Source organism: Alosa sapidissima, chromosome 4 (assembly GCF_018492685.1).
Source record: "Alosa sapidissima isolate fAloSap1 chromosome 4, fAloSap1.pri, whole genome shotgun sequence".
In the NCBI taxonomy this organism is placed as follows: Eukaryota; Metazoa; Chordata; class Actinopteri; order Clupeiformes; family Clupeidae; genus Alosa; species Alosa sapidissima.
In genome coordinates, this window is record NC_055960.1 from 17,425,586 (window position 1) to 17,436,965 (window position 11,380).

Sequence of the window (11,380 nt, forward strand, 5' to 3'; positions counted from 1 at the left end):
TCAAAATTGAGCTCAGGTGCATTCTGTTTCCACTGATTAAAGGTAAATTCAGTTGATTGGACATGATTTGGAAAGGCACACACCTGCCTATATAAGGTCCCACAGTTAACAGTGCATGCATGAGAAAAAGTGGGAGAGGAGACTTTCGGGTTGGAATGGCGGCATCTGGAGAAAAGGAGCGTAGACGTTTGTCTGTTGATCGTGAGCTACAGGCGGTTGGCAACAACTGGACTGTGAATGGTCAGAGGTCAGGAAATTACGGATCAGGAAGTGAGGATGGGGAGATGGATGTTGGACGCGGGAGTTTGGATGAGTGGAAAGTAATCAATAGGAAACGGAAAACTAAAGATAGAGACGAATCAGATTATAGTGACATTGATAAAGAAATAAAAACGGTGAAAAGGAGTGAAGATGAGTTCAAGGTGTTTATCAAATTGTTACAAGAGGGGACTACTTTTAACGAGTGGAGTCCAATCCAACTAACCAAAAGTCTGCATAAAGACATTGGGGAGGTAAGGAGCGCTAAACAATTGAGGAATGGTTCTTTACTGGTAATATGTAAAAGTGATGAACAACAACAGAAAGCAATAAAGACAAATAAACTAAATGGACAGCGAGTGAAGTGTTCAATGGCATATGACAAAAACTTTGTTAGGGGTGTGATCTCTGGGATTCCTCTAAGTGAGTCAGTGGATTCAGTGAAAGAAGGAATACAAAATATTAAAGTAAGGGAAGCAAAGCGACTTAAAACAAGAAGGAATGAAGTTATATGTGACAGTCTATCAGTACTGTTAACTTTTGACGAAGCTAAACTCCCAGGAAAAGTCTTGATTGGTTACATGAGCTATGTTGTCAAGGTTTACATTCCTCCACCACTGCGGTGTTTTAAATGTCAAAGATATGGGCATGTAGCGGCGATATGCAAGGGCAAACAAAGATGTAGCAAATGTAGTGGTGAACATGAATATGGAAAGTGTGAAGAAGGGGCAAAACTAAAATGTTGCAACTGTGGAGGAGAACATAGTGCAGCATATGGAGGTTGTGAGGCTAACAAAAGAATGCAGGAGGTACAGCGAATTAAAGTAGTCCAAGGGGTTTCCTATGCAGAGGCAACTAAGAAAGTCCCAAGAGGTGTAGGTGTACCGGTAGAAACAATAAAGGATGGGACTAAAGATGTAAAGGAATGTGTAAAGTGTGATCAACTAAAAGAAGATACGTTGATTGTGAGTAAAGGTGATTTTGTGCTATTCATGGCTGAGATGATCAATTGCTCAGCACAGACCACTAGTAGAACTGAAAGAATTAAAATAATTGTAAAGTCAGCTGAAAAATACCTGGATGCAAAGGGAATGCCTTGGGAAAGAGTAAGAGATATTCTTAATGATGAAACACAACAATCACAGTCATGGAGTGGGCCTGTATAATGGTTTTAATTATACTTCAGTGGAATGCTAGGAGTTTAATTGCAAACGGCCAAGAATTCAAAAAATATGTTGAAAATTTACAAGAGAAACCTAATATTATTTGTATACAAGAAACCTGGCTAGTGCCTAGGTTGGATTTTGTAATAAAGGGGTATGACTCTATAAGAAGGGATAGGGAAATAGGTAAAGGAGGAGGAGTTGTAATTTTTATACAAAGGGGACTTCAGTATAGAGAGGTAAAGAGGGGGAATGACTTGGAATACATTGCTACAGAAGTATGGACAAATGAAGATAATGTGACAATTATAAACTTTTATAACCCATGTAGACAAGTGGAGATAAGGCAACTGGAGGATATTTGGAAGGATTTGACAGGGAGAATTATCTGGTGTGGGGATTTGAAGAAATGAACATGACATAAGAGAAGAGAGATGGATTTTAGGAAAAGCAGATTGGGGTAAGTATAGAGAAGTAAGTGATGAATTGTTACTATCTATTGATAAAAATCAGGATATTGAGAAATTGTGTAATGAAATTGGCAGTGGAATAATTGTTGCAGCAGGAGTATCAATCCCAAAAACTAAGCCTAAGACGTTAACTAAAATAGTGCCATGGTGGTCTACAGAATGTAAGGAAGCAATTAAAGGTAGAAATAGAGCGTTAAAAAGAACACATAATTTTCAGAATTTAGTTCAATATAAAAGATCTCCGGCAATAGTTAGGAAAACAATAAGACAAGCTAAAAAAGATCATTGGAAAAAGTTCTGTGACTCTATTGGTCGAACTACTCCAGTGGAGAGAGTTTGGAATATGATTAAAAAAATGAAAGGGAATGGAAGGGAATATGGATACCCAGTGTTGGTTGAGGGGCAAAGAACGATCACCAATAATAAGGAAAAAGCAGAGGTTATGGCTAAAACATTAGCCAAGGTGCACAGCTCAGGGAATTTAAATCAAGAAGAAAAAAGAGGTAGAGAAGTTACAATTGAAAAATATCGCAATGTGTTTGACATTGAGGATAGCGAAGAAGGGGTATTGGATATGTTATTTACGAAATCTGAACTCAATAAGGCATTAAGTAAATTAGGTAAGTCATCTCCAGGGATGGATAAAATCTGCTATTCCATGTTGGAGAACTTAAGTGATAAGGGGAAGGAAGTTTTGTTAAGTCTATATAATAAAGTATGGATAGATGGCTGTATTCCTAGAACATGGAAGGAGTCTATAATTATTCCTATTAGGAAACCTGGGAAAGATCCTAAAATAGCAATTAACTATAGACCTATTGCATTAACATCCCAGATGGGAAAAACTATGGAAAGGATGATTAATGACAGGCTTACATATTGGGTTGAAACGAAAGGATTAATGAGTCGTTATCAAAGTGGATTCAGGAAAGGTAGAGGCACCATGGATCCCATTGTATGCCTTGAAGATACAATAAGGAAGGCTCAAGTGAACAAAGAAAATGTAGTGGCAGTGTTTTTTGACATTGAGAAGGCATATGATATGTTGTGGAAAGAAGGTATACTGATAAAGGTTAAAATATTGGGAATAAAGGGACGGATGTTCCAATGGATTAAAGGGTTTTTGTCTAATAGAACAATTCAAATTAAAATAAATGGAGAATTAAGTGAGCAATACAGTGTGGAAAATGGTGTCCCACAAGGAAGTATTGTTAGTCCACTATTATTTTCAATAATGATTGATGATATTTTTAAAGACATACAAAATTCAGTTGGGGTGGCATTGTTTGCAGATGATGGAGCAATGTGGAAAAAAGGAAGAAATATAGATTTTGTGGTGGGTAAGATGCAACAGGCAGTGAACAGAGTCCAAGAATGGGCCCTTCAATGGGGGTTTAGGATCTCAATAGATAAAACAAAGACTTTATTCTTCTCTAGGAAGAAAATAAATGTAGATGTTAAAATCAAATTATCTGGGGCAGATTTAGAAAGAGTGGAATTCTTCAAATATTTAGGAATGTGGTTTGACAAACGATTAACTTGGACAATGCATATACAAAAAAATATTGAGAAATGCAAGAAAGTGTTGAATGTGATGAGGTGTCTGCGTGGAGTTGAATGGGGAGCAAGTAGACCTGCTTTAAAAGCCATTTATACAGGGCTGATGAGATCTGTATTTGACTATGGGTGTGTAGTGTATGGGTCTGCTGCTAAAACATCACTTAAGAAACTAGATGTAATTCAGAACCAAGGTTTGAAGCTATGCTGTGGGGCAATTAAGACCACGCCAGTGGCAGCAGTCCAGGTAGAGATGGGAGAGATGCCTCTCTATCTTAGAAGAGACCAGTTGTCTCTTGTGTATTGGACAAATCTAAGGGGTCATAGTGAAAAACACATGAGTCAATCAGTCTTATGGCAGTGTCAAGAGAGAGAGAGTTACCTTATTAAAAGTTTTGGTTGGACAATAAAACAAAAGGTAATAAATATGGGAATCAGTGCTCTTGAAATAAGCCCTACAGTGGCATATCCTGTTGTTCCTCCTTGGCTGATGTCAGAGGTTCCAGTAGACTTGGGCTTATTAGAGGAAAAGAAGGATGTTGAAGTGGATCATTACAGGGTCCAGAGTTACATTGCGAGCAAATATAAAGAAGCAGTCATTTTATATACTGATGCATCTAAGCAGACTGATAAGAAAATGGGAGTTGCTTATGTTATCCCTCAATTAAACATTGAATCTGGAAAGAGAATCAATGATGATTTAGCTGTATACACAGCAGAAATTATAGGAATATGGATGGCCTTATTGTGGGTAGAGAGCAATAGACCTAAGCAAGCTGTGATTGCGTCAGACTCTAGCTCAGCTTTAATAAGCCTTAAACGTTGTCACTCTGAGTCTAGACAGGACATAGTATATGAAGTAATGCAATTAGCCAACAATCTGCTTAAGTCTGGTATTAGTACTACATTTATATGGGTACCAGCTCATATAGGTGTAGGAGGTAATGAATTAGCAGATAAATGTGCAAAGAAAGCAGCAGGGAAGTCTGATATAGAGTTGAATATTAAATACAGCAAAGCTGAAGTCAAAAGTATAATCAAAGCTAAAATAAATGAAAAATGGCAATTTGTATGGGATAACGAACAGTCTGGAAGACACCTGCATAGTATTCAAGGAAAGGTGGGGAGGAGCAGGAATACATGCAGAAGTAAGCAAGAAGAAGATGTGGTGTCCAGAATGAGGCTAGGACATACAGGATTAAACAGAACATTAGTTACCATGAAAAAGCATGTTGATGGAATGTGTGAATATTGTAATAGTCAAGAGACCATAGAGCATGTAATTATATTTTGTCCTGAGTACCATCAAGCCAGACAAAGATTTATCTCACAACTTGGTGAAATCCAGATGACATTAAATTTGAATGATATACTGCAAAGAGAATCAGGTGAAATTTGTTTTTCCTTTTTGTTTTATTTTTTGAAGGTAACTGGGTTATTTAAAAGAATTTAGGAAAGTGTAGGATGACCATTTGATCCACACTCCAGTCCAGATGGTGGCGGTAATGCACCAAAAAGCTGGTTGACCCGCCATATAAAAAAGAAGAAGAAGAAGAAGAAGAAGTGCATGCATGAAGTCGAAGGAATTGTCTATAGACCTCTGAGACAGGATTGTCTCGAGTCATAGATCTGGGGAAGGGTACAGAAAAATGTCTGCTGCTCTTAATGAGCACAGTGGCCTCCATCATCCGTAAATGGAAGAAGTTTGAACCACCAGGACTCTTCCTAGAGCTGGCCGTCCCTCTAAACTGAGTGATCGGGGGAGAAGGGCTTTAGTTATGGAGGTGACCAATAACCCAATGGTCACTCTGACAGAGCTCCTCTGTGGAGAGAGAAGAACCTTCCAGAAGGACGACCATCGCTGTAGCACTCCACCAATCAGGCCTGTATGGTAGTGGCCAGACGGAAGCCACTCCTTAGTAAAAGGCACATGGTAGCCATCACCTGGCCAATACCATCCCTACAGTGAAGCATGATGGTGGCAGCATCATGCCAAAGATAATGAATGTGTAGCAAGATGGGTCGTCCTAGTTCATGTCTATGAGGGCAAAGTGGAGTTCAGTCAGAGACAGGCTCTGGTTCAGTTCCCGCCTGCACAGGGGCGTGTCACTGACGTATGACTTACGTTTGAACACTTCGGTTCCACGCCAGACAAGCCGGAGTAGGCCTACAAAATAAACTTGGTGTAGCCTACACCTTCATTAATGTTGATTTTCTCCCGACTGGAGGGTCATACTATCACGACATTCTACTGAAATAGGGAGGAGTGTTTGGAGATCATGATGCCGTGTCCGAAATGTGCATCCATTGCTCAGAAAAATAAGGCTTTGACAAATTCTGGGAAATTCTTGGATTCTGCCATAGACCTCAATGTTAAAAAGAGAGCCCGATCACTGCATAAATGTGCGGGGGCGTGTACTGCTACCCTATTTGCAGAAATTTCCAGGGACAGGAAATGGCCTCTCATGAAGTATCTTCGTAATCAACCATCTTTGATCATGCTATGGGGATGTTTTTTAGCGGCAGGAACTGGGAGACTATTCAGGAATGAGGGAAAGATGAACAGAGACATCCTGGAAGAAAACCTGCTCCAGAGTGCTCTTGACCTCAGACTGGGGCGACGGTTCATCTTTCAACAGGACAACGACCTTAAGCTTTGCTTCAGGACAGCTCTGTGAATGTCCTATAGAGTGGCCCAGCCAGAGCCCAGAATCCCATTGAACATCTCTGGAGGGATCTGAAAATGGCTGTGCACCGACGCTCCCCATTCAACTTTATAGAGGTTCTGGTTCTGTAAAGAAGGAATGGGCGAAACTGGCCAAAGATAGGTGTGCCAAGTTTGTGGCTTCATATTCCAAAAGACTTGAGGCTGTAATTGCTGCCAAAGGTGCCACAACAAAGTATTGACCAAAGGCTGTGAATACTTATGTACATATTATATTTCCGTTTCATGTTGTCGTTATGGGGTATTGTGTGTAGAATTTTGAGGAAAAAATTAATTGAATCAATTTTGGAATAAGGCTGTAACATAACGAAATGTGGAAAAAGTGAAGCACTGTGAATACTTTCCGTATGCACTGTATGTTGTCTTCCAAGGTATCAAATAGAATCTATCTATTTATCTATCTATATAAAAATCAGTAGCCTTTTATTAGTCTAGATATGAACTATTTCCCCAAATTGACCCCTGATCTTGGTAAACTTAGCCCATGCCTGTATAGACCTTTCTGAATTACTACTGGGTCAGACATGTCTTCAATACAAACCCACACACACACACACACACACACGTGATTGGAGATTCCCAATCACCCACAGTCATCCTAAAAGGGTATACTGTGATCAGAGAGATTGAGTGTGATTACAGTTTTATTTTCAGAAAAGGAAAAACGTCCTAGTTCATACACAGTCCTGGCTGCTTAAATTGGAAGCAAATATACAGTATGTAACTATAAACATGGCACAGTGGTATTTTTGGCAGAGCTACTGAGCCAGCTCAGTGTTGAATGCCCTTCAGTGATAAGATGTTGCTGGCCATTGTACAAACAATAGCAGTTTGTGCTGAGTAAGACCTGCATAACATGTGATAACACCATGAAGCCGAGTGACTAAGAAATGATTGAGAAAACGGAAAAGATGGTGTCTGTGAAAAGCACTCCAGAGAAGTTTAGACCTCTGTGTAATGGTACTCCTCTTGGCATATTGTGTACAGTGGTTGAATATGTCAATCCATACAATTGTTGTCAGTGTCAATTCACATAAACAAACTCAAAAATCACTTCATTGTCCTTCCAATGACATTCCTGTGTGTGCTTTGTTCTTTATAAAAGTGATGACTTGAGTTTGTGCTACGAGTTGAGGTTTGTGGCTCAATTCTGTAAGAGCATGCTTCAGTTTGGCGTCCTTGGAAATATTTCACAGCACCACCATGGGCGTGTCCAGGCCTGTCTGAGGTTGTGTGTGTGTGTTTGCGCAGACAGCTGTGAGTCAGAAACACACCTTAGACTGTGGCGTTAGTCAAACCAGCATGGAGAAAAACAGTACACAGAATCGATGGCCTGGGGCTACATGGTTTATTACACATGGGATATGATGCAGCGGGTACCACACGCAAAGGGGTGTGGACGTCTAAGTCTCAGCCTCTGATCTGTCTTTACAGTCTCTATGGTTCCTCTGCCTCCAGTTATGTATATTTGACATTCCACAGGAATGTATGGATTTAGTTTACACATGATGTAGCAGAAAGAATAAGCTGTACTGTAGTAACACATGTCAGTACATCTCCTCCATTAAGATAATTAAGGTCTTAAAGTTAACTGGCTGTGGTTCATCATTCTTTGTTCCCAAATCCATCTTCATTTTCACTTGTCATTTCACTTAAGCAGCTTATACCACAGTGGACTTAGAAGACCTACATGTATATTGGTGTTCATGGAAGACTAACTGTGTTGCTGGAGTTCTGTGTAAGTCCACTTATCTATCCTAAAACCAGGCCCCAGATCAGCCTAGACGTGGCATCTCACATGCTATCAACATCAAAGAACTGTGGACAAAACTGTGGAAATATGATTATGGGGAATATTGTGGGAATTTTATCAGTGTTTTAATTGTGTGTACACAGATGGGTTTGCGAAGTCTTAAATGTAATTTGCTATATGTGTATCTGTCCATACTAAAACTGAAAGAATCAGATGACAGTGGTGATTCATTGTGATCATTGTCATTTGTTTTAAAAATATAGATTTTACAGATGGCTGTCCTCAGAAAGAGAAAGAGACTGGTTCAGAGACGTTTTCCCCCCCTATTTCTGTGAAATTCCAGATATGTTACAGTGCGGATGTATTGCGGTGTGTGTGTGAGTGTGTATGTTGTGTGTTGATTCACGTCGTGAAGGGTGTGGCAGCAGCATGGAAGGGTGTGTTTCTCCAACACTTCTCTGACACACACCTCACTCAGCACAGGTGAGCCAGGGCATAAATAGGAGTACTCACAGACTAACACAGCAATTGTTTTCCGAGATTTTCACTGGAACTATCGTGACACAAGGATTTTATTACTGGTATGTTACCCATCTACTTTATAAGCTGAGTAGACTAAGACCTTTAGCTGTAATGCCATTACTTTTAAATATCTGTATATGAAAATTAATGGAAAATGCTAGAACATAGCATGTTTGCAAATATTGCATCCAGCAGTATATTATCACTAATGTAATATGTGATGTGCAGTATGTGATCTTAATTTTGATTTTTCTGTAAAGGATTTTGCTTATGATGAAGACATGGATTCTTTTACAAGTGGCAGGTATGAATGTTCACAAATTGCTATTCATTGATGATTACGTTCCATTCTATTGCCTTTTCAGTATATTCATTCATTCACTCATTTAGTTTAGATAAAACTAAAACTCAGGGGTTTGTGCATAGTTATTCAGTATTAAATGTATGAAATGACTTCAATTCAAAATCTCATAGCAATGTTCAGTTTCATCAGTTTTCAAGCCTTCCTCGAACCTTCCTGCCCTATTATTCTCTGAAACCGTATAGTCCATTTTGAATATATATTTGACTTCATCTAACCCGCTGTATCTTCCCCCAGCATTGGCTGCTGTTTGCCTCGCCCAGCAGGACTGCTCCAGGGGAGCCTGCTACCCCCCAATGGGAGATCTGCTCATCGGACGTGAGCAGCAGCTCCACGCCACCTCCACCTGTGGACTCACGGGGACTGAGGTCTTCTGCACACCTTATGGACAGGTAAGCGCTGATTTTTCAAAAGAGCTGTTCAGTGCTGTCTAGTTGCTGGTTGTGTATGGGACTCGCTTGAAGTCTAATGAAAATCCTTAAGGCTTTGGATCAGTTCAAGAAGCTTAGTTTTTGTGTGTGACCTTTATCAAAACAATGGTCACACGACCAAAATGCTTAACTCCTGAAACAAAGGCTTGTGCAGGGATTTAAAACGTCTTTTTGCTTATGTGGGTGGAAATACACCCAATGTATGTGGTGCCGCAGAAATCCTTCGACCAGTGAGACCCTGCATGACAAATGACTGGTTTGAGGAATATTCCATCCATTCCATCCAATATCAAAATTAAACATTTGTTTCTTTATATTATTATTATTATTATTATTATTATTATTATTATTTTTTTTTTTTTTTTTTTTTTTTTTGTTACAATTCTTGGAGTTTACAGTACACAGAGTCAAAATCAATATTTGATTAATATACAACAACAAATAAACTGTTGACTATGCAGGCCAGTGCAAACAAGAAAGTTGAAGGCAAGAGGGAGGACGAGGGGCAATGTTTGAACAGGCCATCAATGTGCTGGTTGAAATATCATGAAACTGAATCTTGAGCCAATGGCATATGATGCAACTGTTGTCTCTGACCAAAGTTGAGTTCAATTGGCACTTACAGTGAAAGAGAGGGTGGATAGACAATGCAGATGCTGTCAGTATCCAGTCTGCAACTGATAGAGAAAAAGATACATGCACGCTTTTAGGTCTAATTATGCATAACAAACAACAGCTGGAGTTCAGGGCTCCACACATGCCCATCCTTGGCCTGGTGCCATGCACAGTGTACAGAAATGGGCATCTGCGGAGTTATGGTGTTGTCAAGGGCTTTTCAGGTGTGCCCCACCTAGTGACTGGGTGTGGTAGATAGGGTTTATAGACACAGACATGTCTGCACTGGTCAGACCCTGGTCCTCAGCACATCACCACTAGCTAAAGGAATCCTGATGCTATACTCACTGTATGACTGTCAATAGAGTCACTGAAAGCAAGACAACTCGTGTGTCTATATATCAGCCCTACCTTCATAAGTTATGAGTTTGCCCCTAAAAGTCTTGTGTGTGTGCCCTAAAACCATGCATATTTTCATGTGTGTGAGAAAGAGTTTTTGCATAACTTGCTGATTATCAATAATGATCATTGTGGCTTCGCTGACTTTACACATTCAACTAGACAACATGCCATTAAATCTATGCTCTAGGCATTATGGAGGGGTTTAGCGGTGAAACATTGCACGATGTGAAATCCCATCTGTATGCCACACACAAGACAGCTTACAGAAACACCATCTGTGTTTACAAATGCCAGAATTCCCCTCTGTGGCTCTTTTTTAATCAGGGATGTAACATCCAGAGACCATACAGAATGGCAATATGAGGCAATTGGATTTCCCCATTTGTGAAACAGCAAACCAACCAGGCTTGGATTATTATAAGACTTTAAATAGATGGTTCCATCGATTTTTGTGGAATCCACCAAATGACGTATTCGCTTTTGATAGCGTGGAATCATTGGTATACATGGGTGGTGGTAGCATAGTGGTTAAGGAGCTGGGCATTTAACCCCAAATTGCTTTGGATTAAAAGTGTCTGCTCTGTAAATTATGGTAATTTGATCTTTGCACAGCATTGTAAATACAGTGTTACTAAACTAAATGAGATCTGACCTAGCTATTATTGTAAGGTAAGCCCTAAGGTCACCCTTATGTCTAGTTGGATTTGCTTAGTCAGCGCGGACAAGCTGTAGAGCAGTGTTTCTCAAAGAGAAGTGGTCCGCGAGCAGACGTGGTACAATTTTTGCAATATTGAACCAAATTGTATGGAAAATGCAGACAGTTCTGCAACACTGCTTATGTAAGCTACGCCAGTTTAAATGGTTCTTCTGACACAATAAGCAAGGTGCAAATACAATAAGCAAGGTGGTTCAGTGAGTAGGCCTACTGTGTAGGCCTACTGTGCCTACTGTGTTGAAGTCTACCGTTTGTTTGTTTTTTTAGCTAGATGGTCCGTGAGGTTTTTTTTATTGGTTAAGTGGTCCTTGGTCTGAAAAAGTTTGAGAAACACTGCTGTAGAGACATGGACAAAATATGTCACAGCTCTCCAAAGCCTTTGGCAAATGGGGTTTCCAAAATAGTTCT

General features: G+C 39.8%; 1 protein-coding gene across 3 annotated transcripts in view; it reads left to right on the top strand.

Annotated features, from left to right (window-relative positions):
* Positions 1–857: 857 nt before the first annotated feature.
* lamb3 (laminin subunit beta 3) overlaps positions 858–11,380 on the top strand; it is a 23,248-nt gene continuing 12,725 nt past the window's right edge. The window contains exons 1-3 of one of the 3 annotated variants that reach the window (XM_042089833.1): positions 858–1,881; positions 8,709–8,752; positions 9,047–9,201. In XM_042089833.1, the coding sequence (XP_041945767.1) occupies positions 1,856–1,881; positions 8,709–8,752; positions 9,047–9,201 (225 nt within the window). In that variant the 5' untranslated portion in view covers positions 858–1,855. The other 2 variants (XM_042089835.1, XM_042089834.1) reach the window with 2 other exon arrangements.